The 25,520-nt window shown below is 31.6% G+C and overlaps 4 protein-coding genes across 5 annotated transcripts; 2 read left to right on the forward strand and 2 right to left on the reverse strand.

The window, feature by feature from the left end:
• Positions 1-872: 872 nt before the first annotated feature.
• LOC8264303 (rust resistance kinase Lr10) lies at positions 873-3,869 on the reverse strand. Its single transcript, XM_025159208.2, has 5 exons — positions 2,854-3,869; positions 2,692-2,748; positions 2,573-2,611; positions 2,450-2,479; positions 873-2,204 (listed from the first exon to the last, which is right to left on the reverse strand). Exons 1-5 carry the CDS (start codon positions 3,578-3,580, stop codon positions 1,078-1,080), a joined length of 1,980 nt encoding a protein of 659 aa, XP_025014976.1. The 5' UTR covers positions 3,581-3,869; the 3' UTR covers positions 873-1,077.
• Positions 3,870-6,305: 2,436 nt separating this feature from the next.
• Positions 6,306-9,168, forward strand: LOC8264304 (rust resistance kinase Lr10-like). The gene is made up of 3 exons (XM_025159207.2): positions 6,306-7,462; positions 7,664-7,690; positions 7,767-9,168. The coding sequence occupies exons 1-3, from the start codon at positions 6,739-6,741 to the stop codon at positions 8,873-8,875; spliced, it is 1,860 nt and encodes a 619-aa protein (XP_025014975.2). The 5' UTR covers positions 6,306-6,738; the 3' UTR covers positions 8,876-9,168.
• On the reverse strand, positions 8,995-12,367 carry LOC8264305. 2 transcript variants are annotated; one of them, XM_002529720.4, is made up of 2 exons: positions 10,076-12,304; positions 8,995-9,380 (listed from the first exon to the last, which is right to left on the reverse strand). In XM_002529720.4, the coding sequence occupies exon 1, from the start codon at positions 11,976-11,978 to the stop codon at positions 10,077-10,079; it is 1,902 nt and encodes a 633-aa protein (XP_002529766.2). In that variant the 5' UTR covers positions 11,979-12,304; the 3' UTR covers positions 8,995-9,380; position 10,076. The 2 variants fall into 2 exon arrangements, with proteins under 2 accessions (XP_002529766.2, XP_015581209.2); XM_015725723.3 differs by lacking the exon at positions 8,995-9,380 and having other exon boundaries at positions 9,800-11,751; positions 12,162-12,367.
• Positions 12,368-20,392: 8,025 nt separating this feature from the next.
• On the forward strand, positions 20,393-21,723 carry LOC8264306 (protein ATAF2). The gene has a single exon (XM_015725720.2). It carries the CDS (start codon positions 20,504-20,506, stop codon positions 21,524-21,526), a length of 1,023 nt encoding a protein of 340 aa, XP_015581206.2. The 5' UTR covers positions 20,393-20,503; the 3' UTR covers positions 21,527-21,723.
• The last annotated feature ends 3,797 nt before the right edge of the window (positions 21,724-25,520 follow it).

The following is a 25,520-nucleotide window of genomic DNA, read 5'->3' on the forward strand; positions in this document are numbered from 1 at the left end:
TTAATTAAAATATTACCTAATATGATATGGAAAATAATAAAATATTTTATTATATCAGTACTTGCATCAAACATTATGGCATCATATCTCAATAGTTTATCGGTGATTCTCTCATTTCTTGGAAGTCCAAGAAGTAGAATACAATTTCTCGTTCATCCTTCGGACCCGAGTATCATGCCCTAACATCTGTCACCTGCAGTGGCTACTGTTTTTTCTTCAAGACCTTCAAGTTTCTCATTCACAACCAACAAACCTTTGAGATCGATCGTCACATTGTTCGTCAGAAGCTGCTTGTTGGTTTGATTCGGTTGATGCCTATCGGCTTTTCTCATCAATTGGCAGATTGTTTTACAAAGGCTTTGCCTTCTACTTCTTTTTCCAATTCTATTTCCAAGCTGGGTATACACAAGGTATATACTCCAGCTTAAGGGGGGCTAATACAGCTTTAGTTATTTATGGTTTTTTCTGTTTATCTTGGTCAGTTTAGCATGCTGTGCATTTGTGTACACCTGACTAAGTTTCATTAGAGGAGTTAGTTAAGTTGTTAGCTTAATCAACTTAGCTTTGTATATAAGCAATTTTATTTCTTGTTTTCGTTAATGAGAATTATTAATCTTTTCCACAAAACCTTCAGGAAAAGAAATTCAAGAGTACTGGAATCTGCAAGAATCGGATTAATGGAGCATTTAAATTTGTGGAGAGTTTAGTTTCACCCAAGTCAAAACTTGATATTTTAAGTTTGAAGCACTAATGGAGCAATGGTGCTCTAAGCTAATACTAATAGCATAGTTTTCTTTTCTTTTTGTTTTTTTGTTTTTCCTTTTCAATTTTTGCACTAATTCCTTTCTCTCTGTTGAGTTACAATTCATGGATTTCAGACTTCTTATCAGCTTATTTGGGTTCATTTACAAATCAGCATAATTGTTTAATTTTACAAATAAAACTTTCAACACTGAGAGATTGTTAACTATTTTGATAAATAAATGAACAAATAACACTTCACTCAATGGGAGAAATTGTCATCTAGCTCTTCACTGCAGATCTTACACATGAGAAAAGTAATCCATATCATATCACTCAACATGAATTTTGAATCAAGCTGCTTGATTCTGAAGAATCAATTAACATGGAAGAAGACTCTTCTCCATCATTTATGACTTCTTCTGGATATATAAAAGGCCTTGGAGGCAATTGCAGACTTTCCAAATCTCCTTCAAGCATCTCTATTACTTCGTTCATCGGAGGGCGATTGCTGGGTTTCATTTGTATACACCATAATCCTACCACAACCATCTTCTCAGCAATTTTATCTGACTCCTCCATTCCGTCCCCACCAGCGACAACCTTTCCACTAGAGACTTCATCATAAACCCAGAAAGGAAAGTAGCTTTCACTTGAATTTTCTATCAATGCATTCAATTTCTTCCTTTTCCCTGCCATTTCTAGTAACAACATCCCGAAGCTATAGACATCAGCTTTGCATGAGACATTCCCAATGTTTCTATAGAATAACTCAGGAGCCATGTACCCTATTGTTCCCCTTGCTGCAGTGAGAGACTTAATGCTGTCTTTCGTTGCACATAGTTTCGCAAGGCCAAAATCAGAAATCTTGGGGACAAAGTTTTCATCAAGAAGAACATTGTGCGGCTTGATATCAAAATGTAGGATTTGCATATCACAATCTTGATGCAGGTACTTAATTCCACGAGCCACTCCAAGAGAAATTTCAAATAGTTTTTCCCAGCTTAAGGATATGAATCCTTCACTAGGACGTAAGTAATTATCAAGAGATCCGTTAGACATGAAGTCATATATAAGAGCACGCCTCGATCCATCAACGCAAAATCCAATCAGTTGCACTATATTGTTATGGTAAATCCTCCCTATGGTTGCAACTTCATTGATAAAATCCTGCCCATTAGTTGTAGACTTATTCAGCATCTTAATTGCAGCAACATGGCCACTGCGAAGTTTTCCTTTATACACAGAACCAAAGCCTCCTTCACCCAATTTTTCCTTGAAGCCTCCTGTCATTTTCCTAATGTCTGAGTAAGAATACCTTCCTGGCATCAAATTATTGTGACTTTGTAGGAAATCTTCAATTGTGGTGTATCCTGATAAATGTCTCTTTCGCCATTTATAGATCAGAAATGCAAACACGAAAGGAGTCCCACATAAAGTCTTTGTGACACAATGGAATATGACTGTGCATACATTCAAATGAAAGAATATTAGTAGCTTTCAGAGTTATGTCAAAGTTGTAAATGTGGTCATGATTTTATTTACTTGATCTGTTGCTAACTCTTAACAAAAAAATCCATCCTATTTTGTTTACGGAAGCACTTGTTAGATGCCTGACAATGTAGTATCCTTCCAGAATTGTATTGAGAAATAAACGAAAAAATTTCAGGATTCATACAGATTGAAAGAAAAGCGGTGGAACTCTTACCAAGGAGAACAAATACAGTAGGAACTGATGCTGCAAGAAACAAAGAAAAGTAAGTTGGAAGACATTCTAAATTGGAAACAAAACATTAGAATTAATAAAAAAAGATGGAGACAGAGCACTCACATTTAATTCTATAGAATTGTGCGTATATGTCCGAAGAGTCTTCATTGTAAATGTAAACAGTAAATCAGTAACAAAATCATAATTGCTCGACCCAAAAACAGAAAAAAGAAATTATGTACCATATAAGTAGATGCACTGAATTCCGAAGTTGAGATAGCAAACTCTTCTGAAGTAACCTTGAAAGAAATAAATTAAAAAGGAAAATATATGAACAACAATAATTTGTGCAAGAAAAATTAAGGATGATGGAAAAACTCAGAATAGGCAAATTCTCTACTCACCACTTATGCATCGAATATTGTCTGTCTCGTCAGAATAGCAGCCTCTGCATTTGCCGCAGTAGATATTGTGCCAAGAAACCTCAAACCCATATGCCATCTCTCTATGAATTTCAACAAAGGACATGTCCTTATAATCCTTATCATGCAACATAACCATCATTTCTAAGCTGCACATGCTCATAAAGTCCGTGGAATCCATCCCACCAATATTTACATAAGAATAGTACTCCTGATCATCATTAATGCAGGGAGCAGTGTCTATATAAAGAGAAGAGTTGACCACAGGGAAGGGGCACTTCATGAAAATCATCAGTTGAGATACTTTTGGTGTATATTCTGACCCATTCCATTTGGGTTTAAACAAGGTAAATGGATCCTCTAAACTGAAGTTATATTCAGTTAAAGGAAAAAGAGGAGTGGAGGAGCAATCATCTTTAACAACGCCAGGATCCACCAGTCGGATTGTGAAGTTGCTATAGTTGATTGCTCGAACATAGTATTTTCCTGCGTACAGATACAATATTGCTGTATTGTTTTCACAGGACAAGGTATATCTATGGTTCCCACAGTTTTTCGGATCGGTTTCTAGTCGAAAAGGGTAGCTAATGTTGTGAATGTTGCCGCAAGATGATGGGGTACAAAGATTGTCATCTCCAGTGCAAGTTTGGAGAAGTAGCAGTAAAGGAATGGCTGTGTACGTAGCAAAGAGGAGGTTCATTCTAAGCATGATCGATGAAGGAAAAAGCAAGAGAAAGAGAGCAGTCTTTCTGGTAAAATAAAAGAAGGAAGAGTTGTGTTTCTTTCTGCATAAACCATTTTTCTGGCCTTAGAGCACCATGTCCATCAAAGTCAATAGTCTATTCTGCTATGCTACGGGGACTTTGAACTTAGGGTTTAAAAATTAGAGCTAGAAAAAGCTTTACAATTCTATAAAAATTTTATAAAACATATTTACTTTATATAAAATTTTTTATTTTCTAGTCGGGTGATATTTTAAGTATAAAAAGTAGATTTAAAATAAATGAAATTAAATTTTTTTATTTATATTTAAAAAGAAGTAGTTTTTTATATAAAAAGAATATTGAAAATATTATTAAATTTAATTTTAAAAATTTTACAAAATTTAATTAAATAATATTTGTCAATTTAATAGTTCATGGAGTTTTTTTTTTTTTTTTTCTTTTGCATGTTATATTCAGCAAGTGTCATTTATAAGTCCAATTGCTATTAATTTTACTTATCACCAGATTTTTAATAAAAATTAAAATTATTCATTATAAAACCATTATTAATATCCAAATATATATATATATATATATATATATATATATATATATTATATTATAGAATCATTACAGTTGAAAATTTTTGTAAGAGAAATAATATACTTATTTTTTATTAATATACGGTGAGCTTTAGAATCAAATAAACCAAATTTCATGTAAATATAAATCTAATTGAACTACATTTGATTCTTTCATTTTTCAATTTTCCTTTTATTTTCTTTTTAAATTTTTGAATTAATTTTTTTTTTAATGTTTTTCAAAGCATTTGTCTCTGTACTATCTTTTAATTTTAGATGTATAAGACAGTGAAATATTTTATTTTGTTTATAATTTTTAAATTATATAAAAACCTACTTTAAAAATTAAATTTTATTCAATATTAAATTTATTTTACTAATAAATATAAAAGTTTGGTTTGGTTCAACCAAAAAACATTTTTCTTGAGACTAAACTGAAAATAAATAATTTTAATTTTTAGAATTTTAAAATAATCCAAGTGGATTTGTAAATGATTTCAACCCCAACTAGAAGGTTTTTATGCCTCCAGTTACTTATATAAGAGAATATTGACTATATATAAAAATATCAGATTTTAATTGAATTGATATGAATCTTCATATCTCACTACATCTTAATTTTGATGTTCATAGAAGAATTAACTAAGTTAAATTATAATTCTTAATTTTTATTAAAAAATGCAGTTATTATAACAAAAATTATAAGAATATATAATAAACAAATATAATTTTATTATATTTATTATAAAATATAATTTTTATAATTTTCAATTAAAATTTTAAATGTTTTACAATTTAAATCAGGTCAAATAAGGACTAGATCATATATAGAATGCTAATGAACTAGAACTATAGACCAGCACAGAACTATTTCGACCCTTAATCATAAATTAAACTTCCTATGAAGGAATAAATTCACAGTTCAACCTCTAAACTATAGATACCAAATTAGTGGTTAAAGTCCGGTTCAAATGAGATAATTTCAAATTTTGAATCATTTCAGATTTAGCCATTTCAAGTTTGGAGTTTCTCGAGTTTGGATAATTTCAGATTTTGCTATTTTTTGAGTTCGAGTTAGGCTAGGTTCGTATTTTTATAGCCCAACTTTTTTTTCAGGTTCGAGTAAAATTTAGTTGAGGAAGCTTCGAATTTCATGTTGGATTTTAGATAAATTTATCATGTGAAAATTTTAAATTCATTTATTTGATTTTATGAATCTTATCTAGTAAAATTTTATATATTTAATTTTTCTTTTTATAAATTTTTTAGTTAAAGAGTCAAAGTTTAAATTTTATATATTAATGGTAGACCATTTTCTGCCTCATCTGCATGGCCACCTCTTTGCTGAACTATCGTTTTTATTTATCTTGAATTTTTCTTTAAAAATTAAAAGAGAAACTAAAAATAATTTATTAAGTTTAAGAATAATTAATTTAATTATTAAGTTTACATACAAAAGTACTTCTGTTGATAATTTAAAAGATTTAAAATCCAAAATAGTGTGAACGTTAAAATCTATTTAACAATTTTTTATTATTAATTAAGTTCATTGACATTTATTAAAAGCTTAAAATTATTAATTATTTTTTATTTAAAATATAATTTTATTTCAGTCTCAAAATATATTTCCTCATAAATAGAACATAAAACAATTTTTATTTATTTAAAAAATATAAATAGAAATTAAACTAAGTTATAAGATAACAAATGCGAAGATTTATTTCTTTGTTTAAATATTTTGATTTGATTATTTGTTAATATTTTATATTTCTTAATAATATATATATAAATTTAAACTAATTAGTTTATTTAATGATTAAGAATTTATAAAGTAATTTAAAAAAATTAAAAACCTAGATAGCATATTACAAAAGACATTTTCTAAAATTCTAATTAAAAATAAAATATATCAAGAAAGTTAGTATCAGAAGTAATTATATATATAACTAATCATGATTTAGAACCGATTCATGACTGGCTTAAACCTTTGACCCGGTCTAGTAGTAAAGCTAAGACAAGTCAAAGATACAAACGAGATATAGGAATAACTGGGACCGGTCCATTCCATGACTAAGAGACATGGAGTGGGGCCCCCAAATGTAAATGGAACCGACTTGACTTATATGTTTGTTTACCCAAACACATGACTGAACCAATAAAATTAAATAAATCAAACAGAACTATTCAAGTTCAGTTCTAATTTTTAGTAAATTTTTATATTTTTAAATAGAATCTACTTTTTTAATAGAACTTTATAAATATTTTACTAATAGATGTAAAAAAATCTGGTTTTATTTAATCGAATTAAACTGTTTTTCAACCGAAAAGAAATAATTTTAATTTTTAAAAATTTAAATAGGACCAAATTTCAGTTCGGGTCCCGTTTTATTCACGGTAGTAATTTCAACTATAATATAGTTCTTTATTAGCAACTAGAAATCTATGCTTAAAAATAATAAAAAAATAAAAAAATGAAAAAAGAAAGAAAGAAAGATATGCTTTCTGATAGCCTTTCCCCAACACTTTCATCAAAAACTTAATAAGGCATTCTTGATCGTTTGAAGGTTATATGTAACTTGAAAATGCCAAAAGAGAAAGAGGATAAGATGAATTTCCTCATTAGAAATGCTTTGGTATCCTTCTTTTTCATTCAAATCATCTTTGTAGACCGTGGATTAGGCCTTAACAAAGATGACTGCAAAGAATCAAAATGCAGCCGCCACGGTCCAGCTATCCGATTCCCGTTCCGAATCAAGGGCCTGCAACCTGACCACTGCGCTTATCCTGAAGTTGGGTTTGATCTGTCTTGTACAGAGAAGAAGGAGACGGTGCTTGTGCTACCAAATTCAGTTAAATTGTTGGTCAAAACGATAGATTATGCATCTCAAGTTATTCATGCAAGTGATCCTGAGAATTGCCTCCCAAGACAGCTTTCAAACCTCAATCTATCTGCTTCTCCATTCCAATATTTGGAATTGGACCAAAACACACAGAGTCATGTCTTGTTCAACTGTACATGGAGAAAAAATCCCTTCTTTCAGGTGCCTTGCCTGAGTGCTCCTAACTACCAAGTTTATATCTTCTCTAGTACTATTCGCATTGATAGCCCGGACCTAATGTATTGTACCAAGATGTATGACGTTTCACTTCCAGAAAACATGATTTTCAGTAATGATTATGTTCTTCAATTGACCTGGTTTAATCCAAGTTGTGGGTCTTGCGCAATACAAGGCAAATATTGCAGATTGAAGGCTAACAATACTCAACCCGAAACTGAATGTTCCGGCGAGCTTAAACGGATAACATGTACGTTTCTCTTCCACACTCATACTTCTGCTTTATTTTTCAAATTTAGTTTTGAATAATCTTTTCAGATATCTATCTTCAGACCCTAAAGGTCTGGATTTTTATATGCAACTTGAGTCTATTCTGTTAAGCAATATATCTTGATTAATTAATATTTTCCTCATGAGATTTTCTAATAATGTGAATGAATACCTTTTACAGGGGCAGCACCAAAGTTTCTTGTTACAGGTTAGTCGCTTAATGCTTCACATAAGTGGATATTATGGGCGTAAATGGTCTTGACTAGGAATGTTCTTATCTGCAGGTATTATCTTTGGTATGCTTCTTGTAGTGCTAATGGGGTTTGCACTTTACCGCATCTACATCTTTGATAAAATAGAAAAGGAATATCAATCCAGGATAGAAAAGTTTTTGGATGATTACAAAGCTTTCAAGCCTGGAAGATATTCATATTCTGATATCAAGAGGATCACAAATCAATTCAAGGAGGAATTAGGCAAAGGAGCTTATGGAACTGTGTTTAAAGGAAAGCTCTCTGATGAAATTCTGGTAGCAGTTAAGGTCCTTAACAACTCCAAAGGGAATGGAGAAGAATTTGTAAATGAAGTCAGAACGATAGGGAGAATTCATCATGCCAATGTTGTTCGCTTTATAGGCTTCTGTGCTGACGGATTTAGACGAGCTCTAGTTTATGAATACTTGCCGAATGATTCGCTAGAGAAATTCATATCTTCAGCAGATGCCAAGAACCATTTTCTTGGCTGGAAAAGGTTGCAAGATATTGCTGTTGGTGCAGCCAAAGGCATTGAATATCTCCATCAGGGATGCAATCAAAGAATCCTCCACTTCGACATAAAACCACAGAATATCCTGCTAGATCACAACTTCAATCCCAAAATCTCTGATTTTGGCCTTGCAAAGTTGTGTTCTAAGGATCAAAGTGCAGTGTCCATGACGACAGCTAGAGGAACAATTGGCTATATTGCTCCTGAAGTGTTCTCAAGAAATTTCGGCAATGTTTCTTTTAAGTCAGATGTGTATAGCTTCGGAATGCTGGTGTTAGAAATGGTTGGGGGACGAAAGAGCGTAGATGGGAAAAATGAAAAAGGTCATATATACTTTCCAGAATGGATTTATAATCTTTTGGAAGTAGGAGAAGATTTGAGGCTGGAGTTTGAGGAAGAGGAAGATGCCATGATTGCAAAGAAACTTGCAATTGTGGGACTATGGTGCAGTCAGTGGAATCCAGTGGATCGTCCTACCATGAAAAGTGTTATTCAGATGTTAGAAGGGGAAGGAGACAATTTATCAGTACCTCCTAATCCATTTAGCTCTGTGAATCCCAGGAGAATGAATGCAAGAATTCAAAGATATGTTGAACATGACTTGGGGGCTATTTTAGAAACAGAGTAATCAAAGCCTATCCAAAAACTCTTTTGAAGTATGCATGCACACTTGCAGTAGCAATAACAGGGGTAAGATTGGAAGTTAAGGTTCTCTTCCATGCTTTCATTTATGTTATCGAATATAGATTAACTGTCCAATTTAGTATTGGATTATAGATTCTGTTCTGTATACACATTTATTTATACAAATTTCATATTTTGTTAGTGATAGCAAATTTGGATTTGGTATCAAGTAGAGAGGACTTGTGCTTACACATGATTTAGGCAACAAAAGTATACATGATTTTCCTTTTTATTTAATTACTGTCTCATAATGCTTCACATATATGTAGAGTGGCATGCATGGCTTCCACCTGTCGCTTGTATTTTTTTCTAAACTCCTTTAATTTTTGTTAATATATGATTTACCCCTGCTTATTCATATGCTCGCATTCTGATGGCCATATTATTCCTCCAGCTTCTCAGTCATGAAGCAGTTCCTGAATCCCACTGATATTACTATATCTCATAAACTGCAGGAGGTTCAAATTATGAGTATTCAGTTCAAGATTAAGTTTATCCTGACAAATTCCCAGGGATGCTTGGAAAGATCTAAACAATTAATCAACCAAATATGTTCTCAAATACACATTCTCAACTGTTAAAAGAAACAGGCAGCATTTTCTATCCTTGCAAAATAAACTACACATTGTTCAATGTAGCAACAATATCTGATCAAACATGAAGCTCTACATATATTTAACAGAGAAAGAAGTGAAAGAAATATGGAACCAAGGAATACACTCAAATGAATTACATTAACTCAAATACCAAATAAAAGAAAAGAAATTTGTTTGAGACAATCAATTTGCATTGAATAGAATCATAAGATGCAACAGAATTTTTTCAAACTTTACCATATGCAGTTAATCAAAGTGGTAAGACAATAAAGTGAAGGGAGAAACTATTATTTGAGGCTAAACATAGAGGGGCTAAAAAGGAAGAGTTGTAAAAAGCTTTCTTGGTTGTATAACAAAGGAGTTGTACAGATTAAAAATCAGACTTCAAAAAGAATAAGATAATTAACCATATGAGATTAAAAATTTAAAAAAAAAAAAAAAAAAAAAACACCCTGATACATTTTATGTACAGAAGAATTCAGTAAACATAGGGACAATCACTTAGTGAAGAGCATCAACTAGTATAGAAAGAAGAGAAAGGGTCATACACTATTGAATTTTTACTTTCCTCAACCTGTACATCAGTAACTCTATAGCTTTCTGTATTCTATCTGTTTGGCTCACTTTTTGAGATGCCTGATGCAAATTTTCAATCCCACGACCCAAACTAGCAATTGAAGGGGCTGCAGGAACACATTCTACAGCACATTCAATCCCATCTCCATACATAAGCAAACCTGAGCATGTTGCAATGCTGCACCCAAATGTTGCCCAAGGTAGGAAACCAATGGGTTGTACACGCCGTTTTCTCATTATCTCAAAGAATGCAGTTCTCATTGCCGAAAAACTGGTCTTTTCAACAGAGGCTATCATGCTGTGGACCACTGCCCTAATTTTCTCAGCTGAAGCAGCTGTTTTTAAGACAGATGTTGCATTGGCCCCGGAATTTGCCAATCCTGGGGCAACCACTTTTGATGAACCAAGAGTCTTGCCCAGAGCTACAGCCATTGACTTCTGGGTTTGGGTTAGCACAAAATTAAGAGGGGCAGGCAATTTAAATGTTAAAGCCTTCAATAATGTCGATGTGGGTACAACTTTGGATAGTGACGACGCTCCTAAAACTGCTGTTGCCCCAGCTCCAACTGCCATCACAGGTTTATTAGAAAATAGTGACTTCTTGTCTGTTTGATTTGTAAATTCTTCATCAGTATCACAATCACTGGCAAGCTGCCCAACCAACTCCTGTATCTCTGGAGGCACAGACGTGTTCCAGTGCTTCCTGAGACCTGCTAAGCTACTAGAATCTACTAAAGCTACTATTTTCTTGAACTTCCTAGTCTGACTTTGAAGGGCCTGGGCAAGAAGTGCACAAGACTTATCTTCAACTGGAAGCTCCAAAAACTCAACCTTGGTCTTGTTAGCCTTCCCTAAGCTTTTGATAGGTAATTGACCAGCATTAGTTAGTGCAATCCTCAGCCCCTCAACTGCAATCCGGAAGGTGTAAACCTCAGATATAATTTCAATATCTACACATTCCCCTCTGCTTACGTCATAAAACATCTTTTGTGAAGAAGCCAGAGCCCTTGATATTGATGAAATATCAACAAATATATTATGTAGATCTAAAAGTAATGGGTAGATGGATTGAGCAAATGGAGGCACCTGATGAGCATTGCCTGCATGAATTTCTTTAGAAGCCACCTCTGAAACAGGATTTGAAGGACCTAATTTCCTTAAAGATGCATCCATATAGGAAGACAATAACTTCACCATCTGTGATTGGACATCATCAGTAAGACGAAACCTCTTTGTACTTGATGAAACAAAGTAACCTGCATTATTTGGCACCAAACTACTAACTAAACCTTGAACCTTACTCCCAGCATCAACTTCACTAGAAGAATTATTATCCATAGCAGATGATTGAACCACTGGAGTTTCAAGCAACATAAACGAAGAACCAATCTCTTTAGCCACTCTCTTAGCAGCCATAATATGACCATAAAAACCAACCCCAAATATTTCCTTCAAAACCAAGTTACAAGCCACAGTCTCATACTTATCCTTACTAGTTTTATCAATAAAACATCTTTTAATCACTCCAAAAGACGAAGTGGGAACCAGGTTATCTACCAAATTGCTTCCGAATTCAATATAATCCGATTGAATCTCACTCATAGCAGAATTAGACACCTGAGCCACAACGGCTTCAGGACGAATTGCCCTGATAAGACAGTCAGCATCTATAGCAGATCTTTGAGATAAATTCTGAACAGAGAGCATGTATATAACAGATTGAGAATCTGGATCACGAACTGCATAAACAAATCTTTTCGTGTTCTCGGGTATTGATAGTTTACTAACCAATTCATTGGATGCTTTTAAATCATCATACTTCAGAATTGATAAAGGCCATAAGTTTTTTAAACTATACATGAATGCTAATGCCATTTTTGCATTAGAATTTAACCACTCGTTTGGATTACTGGAAACCAAAGAAACGAATGACCCGATTAAGTAAACTAACAAAACCCAGCTTAAAATCCTAAAAGATATATACCCACATAGCAAATGGAAAGAGAAATCAATCAAACAAAGACCACATAAAGCTCTGATAAAAATTTAGTGGTCTACCTCTGTTTCACGACGAAATTAATCTGCGACTGAAATCCATATGTTAAAAGCAAAATCTGATTAGGGTTTTCTTTGAAGAATTTGGTGTGTATTGGGTGCGAAGCTCTTGAAGAGAAACAGAATACAGGATGATTTGGTCTAGAATCGATGAACTGATGCTCTCTTTCCATGAACAATTCTTTTATATGAGCCTTCAAAAGTGCCACTTCTACAAATAATAATGGCATATTTATTTATATTGCAGAATTTATCGAATTAATAATTAATGGTAAAAAAATTAATTAATCTTATTTTAATCCATTATTATTCAAAAAAATTAGGTAAAAAAATATAATTAAATCCTGAATTTTAACGTTTTTCTGTATTAAGTCTCGCATGTTTGAAACGGTAAAATTAAATTCTCTTATTTTATAATTTAATATTACTAATTATAAATTAATAGATATTTATGTGTAATTTATAAGTACTGATAAAATCGTTTGTAAAAATTATTTAATTATAAAAAAAATTACATTCTTAATATCTAAATTTATTAAAAATTATAATTGAGTATTTAAATTTTTAAAATTAATAATTTAATGTGACATATAAAAGAATAATAGAGTGGCATTTTTAGTAAGTGACTTTTAAGCTTCTCTTAAATTCTTATAAAATTGGATGAGATAGCAAAATTTGTTGAACACATCAAATACTGAAGTAAATTTATTAGTGATATGGCATTAGAGTAAATTTTATCTCATATATGTTTTTAGAACTTTTTTCCCTCAACTTTTTTTCTCTAACCTTTATTTCCTTTATCTCTAATTTTGCTTTCTTTATTTCTATCGCAAGGAAAAGACTACGAGAGTTATATTGATCTTTACTTGTGTCAAACGCATTATGTCAAAAGCGTTATGGACTAATAGAAATCTATTTTAATCTCTAATTTAGTAATTCTAATTCTTAATTTTCAATTCATGAATCTTAATGTTTTATTGCACTATTGAACTCTAATGACTTATTAAAAATACATTAGTATATGATGGAAGAATTTTTCGTTTCATTATTTTACAACATCTCATTGCCATATTACTCTTATTTTTCATCTCATTTAACATAAGAAATTTACATTAGTATTTTATAATGAGTTACCTGCTAAAAATACCATTTTGTTATTTTTTTTACAATTTGCCACACTTAATTGTTATTTTAAAAAATTTAACTATTCAATTGTTATTTTTTAATAAATTTAGACATCAAATATATAATTATCCCATAATAAAATAATAAAAATAAGATGGCAAAAAATATAATTGGGCCCCGAACTTTAACTTTTATTTTTATAATTAAGCCCTCATGTTTAAAATAGTAGAATCAAACTCTCTTATCTTACAATTTAGTGCCACAACACATTGCATTCTTTATTGGCAAAATGTGTTTTAAGCCCTTGAATTTTTAAATTTGATTTTATTGAGTCATTTAACTTTTATTTTATTTGTTGAGCTCTTATACTTTTATTTTTACTTTAATGAAGGATCAAAAACAAAAATAAAAGTATAAGAGCTCAATAAAACAAACAAAAGTCTCATAAATATATATAGAAAGTTCCTAATAAAATCAAAAATAAAAATGTAAGGGCTCAAAAATAAAACAAAAAAAATTAAGGACTTAATAATAGGTTTTGCCATCTTTATTCAACCTCAATACTTGATAAAAATATTTGCTTTTGCTTTCATCTTCGTCATAGCCATTCTTATCTTTCTTCTTCTTCTTCTTCTTCTCTCGTCGATCAAATAAACAAACAACAACAACAATACAAATCCACTAACAAAAATATTTTCAATTCTAATATCCACAAATTAGAACACCTAAAACTATAAGAAATATAAAAGAATATCTTTCTTATCGACAAATTAAACTAACCAACCTATGAACGCAAACCCATTTATATTAAAGGTCTATGTGTCAAATGTTTGTATGAAAGATTAGAATAGTTGGAGGTAAGACTACATCTTTCATCACAAAAGAAATCTATACAGTGGACCATGAATGTAAAAAAAAAAAAAAAAAAAGAGGGAAAGTTGAGAATGTTGAGAAGCCATAGAGAGATTGTGTGAGAATTAGAAAGAGAAATTTTCACTTTTAGTCTCACACCCTTTCTTCCCCAAATTTAGATATAACCCTAAATTTAATTTTAAATTTTTATTTAATAACCATTTTTATTTTTTTATTCTTATTATTTGTAAAATGACAACCATTTTTAAAATTATATACTTAACGCCGTCAATTTAAGACAATAATTATTTATTAGGTCATTTAGATAAGGAGCTTGTGACACCAAATTGTAAAATAAAAGGTTTAATCCATCGTTTCAAACATGAAGGGCTTAGTTATAGAAAATGCTAAAATTCAAAGGCCAATTATGCTTTTTACCAAAAATTTAAATTTAAAAAGAAAAAATCGATAGAGTACACTAGTTTATAGATTTTAGTATGTCTAACTACCAAAAATATTCCAAAACTTTGTAGATTTTAATGATTTTAATCAATTTAAAAGAAATAGTTCTATCAACTCTTTCTTTATAAAAAGGCATAATATTTTAATTGTGATTCTAAAATACAATATAATTACCAATTTTTAATTACAATAATTTTTGTTGATTATGTAAATATTTACAAAAAAAAAAGTGTTAAGCAAGACCTTCTAATTTCAATCAGTTGCTTATTATATCTACTCTATGTTAGAGCTTTTTTTATCAGCTTATAGTTTATTTAATTTTTTATTTATTTGGACACTATAATTTTTATTAAAGCTTATTAATAATAATTTATTTTAAGTTGATTTCATATAATTAAATTTTTATATTTTATAATAAATTATTATTATTTTGAAATTATTTTAAATAGTTAAATAATTACAATATTTATAATTATGGTATTTCAATTAGAAATTTTTATTAGTAGAAATTAAAATTAAATTTCTATTTTTAAAATAATTTTTATAAATATTTTTAGTATTAAATACAATTGAGCTAAAGAAAATTAACTATAATATTTTTAATTATTATAAGTTATTTTTATTAATTTGTATCATTGAATATAATATAATAAAATAAATTATATTTAACAATAAATTATATCCTCAATGGTTATTTAACATGCCAACAATAATGTAATACCCGGAAATTTTTCTTTTAATAATAATAATATTAGTAATAATTAATAATGAGTTTTATTTAAATTAATATTACTTTATTTTTAATTGATTTAATTCGGATGATTTAAAATAGAATTTCAATGCTAGATAAAAAATAAGAGAGTTATTTTTCTATATCTAATTAGTATGATTTTCAAGAAATTAATTAAGTAAATTTCTTGGGTAATAAATTATGTTTTGGTTACTTAATTTCTTCCCTATATGAATACATGAATTAAATTCTATATTTGAAAGTTATGAAAGAATTGGTAAATAATATTTTTATAAAAGAATTTATTGGTGAATAGCAAATTTTAATTAGCTAATAGAGTTGGTTTTAATTGAAAAATAGTTAGTAAATTGATTAATTAAGTTAATTAAGTGTTAGGATTAAATTGACAATTAATTATGAAATAAGGATTAAAAATATAATTGTTTTAATTTGGGGTTTTAAATGAAAATTTGTATGGTTGATATTTTTATAACTAAATATGTCGGTAAGGGTATTTTGGTAATTTCACATTTAGAAGCAATGGTAAATGAGTAATTCTATATTTTTAATAATTGTAATTTGACCCAAAGTATACAGTTAGGGGCTTAATTGAAAAGCTAAATTAAAGTTGAAGGACTAAACAGAGATTTTGCAGGGCGAAATTATTAGAAATTAATAAAGTTGAGGGACTAAATAGTAAAAAAAAAAGTTCAGGGACCAAATATCAATATAGAGAGAAAGAAAAAGAAAGAAGAAGAGAATCGGGGGAGAAGGAAAAAGAAGCGGCTGCGTTGTCCAGACGGTGGTGGCGGCCAGAGGCATCATGGTCGGCCGAAGGTGTAGTGGGGCCGAAGCTTCCGGACGGGGAGAGCGCTAGAAGCGGCTTTCGCGCCATTTCGAGCATTTCCGACGTTCTTTGGCGGCGAGATTGGTCTGATTATGACCGGTGAGATGAGGGCTTCCTTTTGGGGTAGCAGCTTCGGCGTTGTGGCCGGAGGAAAGAGTTCCGGCGAAGTGAAGGCAGCCGAAATTTTGGGCTTTTTCGACGAGTTCCGGCGAGGGATGGTCGATCGGAGGGCATATACGGACTCCCCTCAGCTCAAGCTTCTAACCGGTTTCGTGGCGATCAGACTCCGTTTGAAAATCGATGGCCGAGATCGTTTATAAAATTTTTCGGATGATTAGGGGTCGGATCGGAGGATCGGAAACTGGAATCATCATCAACGCGTTGTATTGAGTCTGTAGACGCGTTTGGATCGTCGATCGGATTCCAGCAGTTGGAGGCGAGTCGACTGAGTGATCAAGCGTCTCGGTAATTCTCTAGTCCATAGATTTTAGAGTTTGTTGAGAAAAATTATGTGATTAATTATTGTGTTGAGCATTAGAGAAATATTTTGAGGATTGTTAGTTAAAATAATAAATTGTCGGACCGTCTGCCAATAGTCGTGATTTATGATGTGTGGCAAAGTCAGAAAAAATAATGAAGTCTTGGTGACTCGACTCTCGTTAAATAAATTATTGAAATATTTGAAGTATTTTTTGGTAGGTCCTGGACCCGTCTTACGGGGAGTAAATGTCTGTGTTTAGGAGAGGTCCTGCCGAATTTTCGGGAGAACTTACCTGGGTCAAAATTCTTAGACAGTTAATTCTAGGAGTCTAGGCTTAGGGTTATTTATTAAATGTTTTATTTTTTCTGATTGAATTGTTCCTATGATGAGATAAATCCATCAGTTCGGTTTGTTCCACTTGAGGCATCGGAGCAGGGCTAGGAGGTCGTCAGAACTGTGAGTTAAAATCATATATCTACTATACTTGTGCATCATGCTAAGTTCTACATAAGATTTAAATTATTTATTTAATTACTATTTATATATGTTTCATTTTCTGCATTATGGCTATTGTGATTGCATGTTGATTCGGGATAAGACGACAGTAGAACATGCCACTTGATGGATTGCATCAGGACTGTATGTGCACCGGTATGAATTTGAGTCAGGTAATAGAAGAATGGTTTAGGACTTGCCCTGGTCGAGTTTAACTCTCTGGACTGATTAGAGTGAGTTGCCAGAGTAAAGGTCCTTGGTCGAGCATTGCTCTTTAGGCGACGGCTTTGTTAGAAATTTAAATGATCATACTGAATTTAAGAACCTTGGTCGAGCTTCGCTCTTTGGGCGCCAGTTCTGTTGCAATGACAAAGCCGAAAGGCTAAAACTGTTTAGTAAAAGGGATTAGGATTCTACTGAGGTACTTCGTCCCGTAGTATGTAAAATTTATTTTATAGACGCATGACATTATACTTATTTTTGTATGACTTAATATTTTATTTTAATTAAACAAATGTGTTTGAAGTGTTTGTGTTCATGTTTTAGATATATGATTTTAATTCAATCTCGAGACTTACAGTCTTAATTTTGCTGTTTTTTAGGTGTTGTTAGCTTTTCTGCAGTTCTTTTCTCTAGCAGCCCGAGTCCTTCATCTTCGGGTTAATGTAACTAATTTTTGGTATGTTTGACTTTTAAACTTCTAGAATCTCCGCAGTAGAAATTCCAAACTTTCATTTTGAAATTTTATGTAAATTCAGGTCTTACCTATTTATGCTAGCAGACAAAATTTTAAATTTAGTATCTAACGGTTAAAAGTTAATTGTAGAAATGTGTCAATTGTTAGAGCCCGAATTTGCATTTGGTTTGAGTTAGAGAATGGTCAGGCTTACTATGGGATTTGGTGGCCTTTCGTCTACCCATTCCCTAATGTCGGTCACGAGCCCACAGATCAGGTCGTGACAAACAACCGCTGATAAGATTTTATCAAACGGTTTAATTTATCAGCTATCAGCCACGAGTTTCATTGATCAACCAAACCAAGGGCCTGTTTGGTAGCTGGTTGCTGATAGCTGATCGCTAATGGCTAATAACTCGTAGTCGGTAGCTGATGACTAATAAATTAAACCGTTTGATAAAAATTTATTAGCAGTTGTTGTTAGTATATTAAATGACCATTGAGAGTATAATTTATCTTTAAATAAATTTTATTTTATTATATTATATTCAATTATACAAATAAATGAAAATAATTTATAATAATTAAAAATATTATAATTATTTTTAGCTCAATTTTATTTATTATTAAAAATATTTATAAAAATAATTTTAAAAGTAGAAATCTAAATTTAAATTCTATTAATAAAAATTTTAATTTTAAATACTATAATTATAAATATTATAATAAAATTTTTAATTTTAAATACCATAATTATAAATATTTTAATTATTTATTATAAAATAAAAAATTTAATTATATGATATAATTTAAAGTAAGTTATTTTTAATAAATTATTTAATTATATGAGATCAATTTAAAAATAATTATTTTTTAATAAGTTTTATCAAGGATAATAATATCCAAACAAATGAAAAAATATCAAATCAGCTAAGAGTTGATAAGAAAAAAATATTAAAATAGAGCTAATACAATCAGTAGCTAATTGAGAGAAAATTAGCTATCAACTGTTATTTCTTAAATTTTTACCAAACGCTTTAATATAGTTGTTTAATGAGAAACAACTATCAGCTGTATCAAATCTGTAAACCAAACATACTCTAAATCAACTATAAGTTGATTTTTTAAGTTTTCACCAGACGCTTTAGTATTGTTGTTAGTAAGAAACAATTATTAGTTACATCAAACCTCTAAACTAAATATTTTCATAATATCACTGGAAAACAGAGTAAATCTAAGAATGGAACTCAAACAGTCCTTAAAGCAGAAATAATTGAAAGAGAAAAGGTATAACAAAATCTACTTAAAATTTTAATATGTATTTTAAAATATTAATAATATAATATATATTTTTAAAATTTTATTTTCAACCTGTAAAATATATTTTAACCAGTCGTTTTTATAAAATAATTAAAATAGATGATTAAATTGTAAATATAAACTTTATGGTGAATGAAATAAACTAATTTAAAAATTGAAAATTGAAATGTTATATAAGTTGAAATATATATTTATTCACAGTCTAACTCTTTGCGAGCCTTCTCTAGTGCAAAATGTATAATGAGAAAATATTATGGTAGTCTATAGATAAAATTAGGAACATCTTTTTTAGCTGTTAAAAGCAATTTTAAAATTTGTTTAATTGTTTTTAGATAGCTTGCACAGATTTTGTTTTGTTATTTTCATTAGTGCTAAGAGTTCATCTTGTCACTCTTTTATAATTTATAAGTTTTGTTTGTTTTCCCATAGTAACATAGTCTCTTTGTTTGGTGCATTGACAAAAAAAATACTATGTTTTGCTAAATATCAAATTTTATTACAATTTGACAAAAGAAAATAATTCTAGATGAGTCTAATATTTAACAATAAATTTAATAATTAAATCAAATTTTTTTAATTATTTTTTTTAATTATTTTAATTTTAGATATATAAATTTTTTAGTATAAAATTGAAAAGTAAAAAGGTATAAAATTATAATCTTTAGATATTAAAAAACAATTAGTACAATATAGGAAAAGCCAAATAAAAAATAGTAATTACCTCTTTTATTAAAAAAAAAAATCAATTGTGTGGGAAGCCTTCTATTTATTTTTAACTATTGTGAAACAAAGAATACATAGAAGTTAGCCGTTATTTCTTTATTGTAATTATTTATTCGAATTTTATTTTATTTAAATTTATTTTTGGTAAAATTTAAATAACTAACTATTTTAATTTTTACTGAATTATGTATTTTAATCAAATTCATTATTCCCTTCTTTCTATTGGATTATATATAACCAGATTAATTTAATATCCAATTAGTGATAACTAACTATTTCCTTTTACTCTTTGCTTATTCTAATCGAAATCCTTCTTTCTTTCCTTGTCCAAATTGAATTATGTAAGAACTAATTAATTATTTTAATTTAAAAATTAATTACTAAATATTTATAATAACCTGATTTAAACATATAATTTATGGCCTATAAAAAGGCTGCCTGCTGCTTGCATTCACTAAAGACACTCCAATTACCATTTACCAAAAAATAAGAGACACTCCAATTACTCGACTCTTCAGTTTAACATAACATTCCCGCCCCTTTTTCCTTCTAGAGCCAAAATAAACCCTAAACTCACTTTCTCGCTTCTTTAATCCATATTCAAGAATACCCATTCACTGATTTCTTCATAATAATGGAGCAATTTCTTGCTACACTTCCATCTGGGTGTAGATTTAAACCAACTGATGAAGAGTTAGTCGCCATTTATCTATTCAAGAAAACCAACAATCTTAACCTATCTGACGTCGAGAATATGGTTGTCCCTGTTTGCGACTTGTACGGTGATAAAGAACCATGGGAATTATGGGATCAATTTGCCCAAAATCAATTGTTTATTAATGGTGATCTTTTTTTCTTCACTGAATTAAAGAAAAAACCTAAAAGCTCTAGAATTTTGCGTCGAGTAGGAAAGGGTACTTGGCATGGTGAGAATAAAGGAGAGCCTGTGAACGTTTTAGTTGATGTTGGAAATGCTAAACAGTTGATGATACAAGCAACTAAAAAAAGGTTTAGTTATAGAAATCAGAATTCTGCTCACCATTGTCGTTGGATTCTGCATGAGTTTAGTCTTGATAATGTCAGCACCAACTGGGTGCTTTGCCGTCTTAGGAATAATCATGTTTCTGATTCTGATAACAGTGTGCTTGTTTTGGAGAGGGTTTCATCTAAGAGGAAGAATGCTGAGGCGGATGATCAATGTCCTAACACTGAGATTGTTCCTTCTGAGAAACGTTTGAGGACTAGTGATAAGAGTACAGATCTAATTGCACGGACAGAGTTCGATTCCAGTAAGGCATGCATTGTTGTTGCTGAACAGGATAATGGGTTTGTGGGTGGCCATGATTTGCCAAAGTATGGTTCAATTGCCAATGCTGATTATGATTTTGAGAATGATAGCACATACAGTGAGTTGTCAATGATCTGCTACGGTTCCATGGTTCCTGCAGTTTCTAATGATGATGTTGAAAGCTTTAATCAAGGAGATGATGGTTCTGCTGACATCCAGACATCATCTCAACCGGCTGATTCTCATTTTGCTTCTCAACGGGGCAGAATGGCATGGATTTCTTGGACTGCTGTGATTCTTTGCTGCCTTTGCCGAGTATATGATAAATTCTTTAAAAAAAATTTGGGATCTGTTACAAGTAAATGTTAGAACTTGGGTATTGTGTAGGTATATACTTTGTGCACAGGTTCAAACTACAGGATAAAATGTGCATATTTGGTCATTTATATAAGTTGGTATTTTTTGTTTATGGGCCTAACTTTACTAGATTCAATTATTTAGTATCTGCTTGATTTTGGTAATGCCCATGTATGCTTAAATTTTTTTCAGTTAATTGATGTCTGATAAGCTTTGTTAGTTTTGATGATTTGGGTAATGGTTTATGATAGCTAAGTCATATGCTCATTAATATTGAAATTGGTTTCCCATTGATGGCTTTGTGTCCAGAGGCATTTAAAATTCCAGTTCAACTAAACAAATACATTTGTTTATTATGGGATGTTGGTGCATTATTTGAATGAAACAATCTTATCATCATAATACTTCTGATATTAATCTTAATATCAGTGGAGGGAGAAAGAAGAAAGTAAATAAAATGGGTGCATCTTATATTTGATTGATGAGTTGGGTTCACAGATACTTCAATTTGATCTCTCTCCAACTTAGATCAACATTTTTATTCTCCATCATGTTGGAAAATCTTAGAGCCCGGTGAAATGCAGAGACTAAAGAGTTTCTGTTCTTATTCAATGATGCTAACACAAATGAGACTGCTACTGTTATTTGACTAAGGACCAATGTTAAATCATAAAATATATATATATATATATATAAAAGGTTGCATTTGCCCAATAGCATAGGCAAATGATAGAGGTTGAAAGCTTGCACATGGAACGTTTAAGTTAACAACTGGAGTAGGGAATGGAAAGGGGTCTATAGGATTCAGGGTCTTGTTTTAGAATTTTAATTGTAAAGATTCAAATTTTTCTGGGTTTTATCAAAGACGAAGAAGAAAAAAAAAAAAAAAGGTGTTTTAGTATCTATATAAAAATTCACAGTTTTGATACTTTGACTGAGTGGATAACTAATTTGCTAATATGTAGTTTCTTTTGGATCTTATTATGTTGTGCGACATATATTAGAATATTTAATGCGAAGGCGTTAGCAAAGCTAGACAATTGGGTAGCACAAATACGATTGACAGAATGTGGAAATACAGTTGAATATTAATCTATGATGATTTATTGATATGAATTCTGAGATTATTGAGCATGTGTGATCTGTTATATACATGTATACTTGCAATGGTTTTTTTGCTATCTATGATCATATTTTAACGTTCCTTTCTAGCATTGGAAGGGTGGAAGTGACATTTCTTCCTTAGGGAAGAAAGGTTGCTCCTTTTCCCTGTTTTGATGGCTGTGATGATTTGGTTGCCTGTGATGATCCAGTCTGAGGCCATGACCAACAGTCTTTATCTGTTGGTTCTTCCTGGAGGTCCTAGACTGTTGGTCCTTGCTGGTTGTGCTTTGGTCTTGTTCCTCAACACTCCCCCTTAAGGTGGGTTCAAATAAATTAGTGGAACCCATCTTGGTGAGAAGCCTATGATGATGAGATTTGTCTAGAGCCTTAGTAAAGATATCTGCCAATTGTTCATTGCTCCTGATGAATATAGTTTCAATTTCTCCAGGTTGAACTTTTTCCCTTATAAAGTGACAATCTACTTCGATGTGTTTAGTGCGCTCGTGAAAAACGGGGTTTGAGGCAATATGTCTTGCTGCTTGATTATCACAATACATTTTTATTGGTTCTTTGATCTTAATCCCTATATCTGTAAGAACTTGCTTGATCCATATTAATTCGCTGGCTGTTGATGCCATTGCTCTGTATTCTACCTCTGCATTGGATCTGGCAGTTACAGTTTGTTTCTTGCTTTTCCAAGTTACTAGATTGCCACCCACAAATGTACAGAAGCCAGAGGTTGATTTTCTGTCACAGCTTCCGGCCCAATCTGCATCAGAAAAGCCAATAATATCATTTGAACTGTTATTTTTCATCTAAATCCCTTGACCAGGAGTCCCCTTAAGATACCTAAGGATCCTATTGATGGCATCTAAATGACTAGTGTGAGGTGCATGCATGAACTGACTTACCACACCTACAGCGTAGGTGATGTCAGGTCTGGTTACCATGAGATAGATTAGTTTCCCTACTAGTCGTTGATAGTGCCCCATATTGTCTAAGGGATTACCGTCTTCAAGGTTAAGTTTAACTTTAGTCTCCATTGGTGAATCTACAGGTTTTACTCCTAGTTTCCTTGTTTCTTTTAATAGATCAAGGACGTACTTTCTTTGGGACAGAAATAGACCTTTATAGGATTTGGCTATTTCTATTCCAAGAAAGTAGGACAGTTGTCCGAGATCTTTGATGTCAAATTCCTCTTTTAATTTTTGTTTTACTTCCTCAATTTCTTCATTATTGGTGCTTGTTATGATAATATCGTCAACATAAATGAGAATAATGATGGTGCAAAAATGAGTATGTTTAACAAACATAGAAGAATCGAATGCACTTTTAATGAAATTGAGTTTTAAAAGGAAAAGACTTAGCTTGGCATACCATGCTCTTGGAGATTGTTTCAATCCATAGATGGCCTTTTTTAGTTTACATACCATGGATTGGTTGGTGGTGGCCTCATAACCTGGGGGTGGAGTCATATATACCTCTTCTTCGAGAGTCTCTTGGAGGAAAGCATTTTTTACGTCCATTTGATATAGGCTCCATCCTGAGTTAGTAGCAACATACAATAAAATGCGAACGGTGCTCATTTTTGCTACAGGCGCAAAGATTTCCTGATAGTCTACCCTATATGTTTGAGTAAACCCCTTTGCTACAAATCTAGCCTTATATCGCTCAATTGTTCCATCATGTTTATATTTAATTTTATATACCCATTTGCACCCAACAGGTATTTTATCTTGTGGTAGAGGAACTAATGTCCAGGTGTCATTTTTTTCAAGGCCCGAAGCTCCTCCTTCATGGCCTGACACCATTTAGGATCGGTGTTAGCCTCGTAGAAGGAAGATGACTCAGTATGGGAGATGAATTTATCTAGGTAGTTCCTATATGAGTTGGATATGTTATGGTAGCTAGTGAAGCTTTGAATAGGATACATCACCTTGTGGGACACATAATCCCTAAGTCTGACTGGTGGTCTGGAGAGTCTGGATAATCTGCGTGGGGCGACTTCTTCAACTAGTGATCTATCTCCCCCTGAAAAAGTGTCCTCGGGAATGGTACTGACTTCCCCTGAAAGGTTGGCCTCGGGATTTACTGCGGAAGCTGTCTCCTCACATGGTGGAGGTGGAAGGGCTGAGCTGTCAAAAGACAAAGAATTATCTGAAAATAACAAGGAGGACCCATGAGAGGGGTGAGGGTTAGTAAAATAAGGTGTACATTCATCAAAGGACACATCCCTAGAGATATAGGTCTTGTGGATGCACGGGTCATAGCACTTATATCCCTTTTTTTGTTGAAGAATATCCTAAGAATACTGTTTTGACAGAACTAGGTTCCAGTTTATGAGAACGTTTAACATGAACAAAGGCGGTGCACCCAAAAACTCTAATGTGCCCTAGTTCAATTTTTCTACCCTTTAGAATTTCAAGAGGAATAAGATTGTTGAGTTTTGGACTAGGGAGGCAGTTAATGAGGTAGGCAGCAGTTTGGAGAGCATCAGACTAAAAAATTGTAGGAACGTTATTTTGAAAAAGTAAGGATCTAGTGACTTCAAGAAGATGACGATTTTTCCTTTCACAGACTCCATTTTGCTCAGGAGTGTAAATGCAGGTAGTTTGGTGCAAGATGCCTGTAGTGGAGAAAAATCAGAAAATTATTTATTGATATATTCGGTACCGTTATCAGATCTGAAGATCTTAATGTTGGTATTATATTGGTTTTGAATGAAGTTGTAGAAATTTTGAAAACTTCATTTTTTTCCTTTTAGCAAATAAACCTACGTAAGGCGAGAGAAATCATCAATAAATGTGACAAAATAACGAAAATGATTGTAGGAGATACAGGGGGCAAGTCCCCAAACCTCAGAGTGAATTAAGTCAAACATTTTGGTCGAAGTGGTGGAGGA

The sequence above is a fragment of the Ricinus communis genome, chromosome 8 (assembly GCF_019578655.1).
Source record: "Ricinus communis isolate WT05 ecotype wild-type chromosome 8, ASM1957865v1, whole genome shotgun sequence".
Lineage (NCBI taxonomy): Eukaryota > Viridiplantae > Streptophyta > Magnoliopsida > Malpighiales > Euphorbiaceae > Ricinus > Ricinus communis.

Excerpts from the sequence above, each read along its gene's own strand:
- LOC8264306 (XM_015725720.2), top strand. The coding sequence starts at position 20,504 with ATGGAGCAATTTCTTGCTACACTTCCATCTGGGTGTAGATTTAAACCA.
- LOC8264304 (XM_025159207.2), top strand. The coding sequence starts at position 6,739 with ATGCCAAAAGAGAAAGAGGATAAGATGAATTTCCTCATTAGAAATGCT. Across the intron at positions 7,463-7,663 it reads CGAGCTTAAACGGATAACAT|GGGCAGCACCAAAGTTTCTT; the intron begins GTACGTTTCTCT and ends TACCTTTTACAG. Across the intron at positions 7,691-7,766 it reads ACCAAAGTTTCTTGTTACAG|GTATTATCTTTGGTATGCTT; the intron begins GTTAGTCGCTTA and ends TCTTATCTGCAG.
- LOC8264305 (XM_002529720.4), bottom strand. The coding sequence starts at position 11,978 with ATGGCATTAGCATTCATGTATAGTTTAAAAAACTTATGGCCTTTATCA.
- LOC8264303 (XM_025159208.2), bottom strand. The coding sequence starts at position 3,580 with ATGCTTAGAATGAACCTCCTCTTTGCTACGTACACAGCCATTCCTTTA. Across the intron at positions 2,612-2,691 it reads TCAGTGCATCTACTTATATG|ACTCTTCGGACATATACGCA; the intron begins GTACATAATTTC and ends TTTACAATGAAG. Across the intron at positions 2,205-2,449 it reads TACTGTATTTGTTCTCCTTG|TCATATTCCATTGTGTCACA; the intron begins GTAAGAGTTCCA and ends ATGTATGCACAG.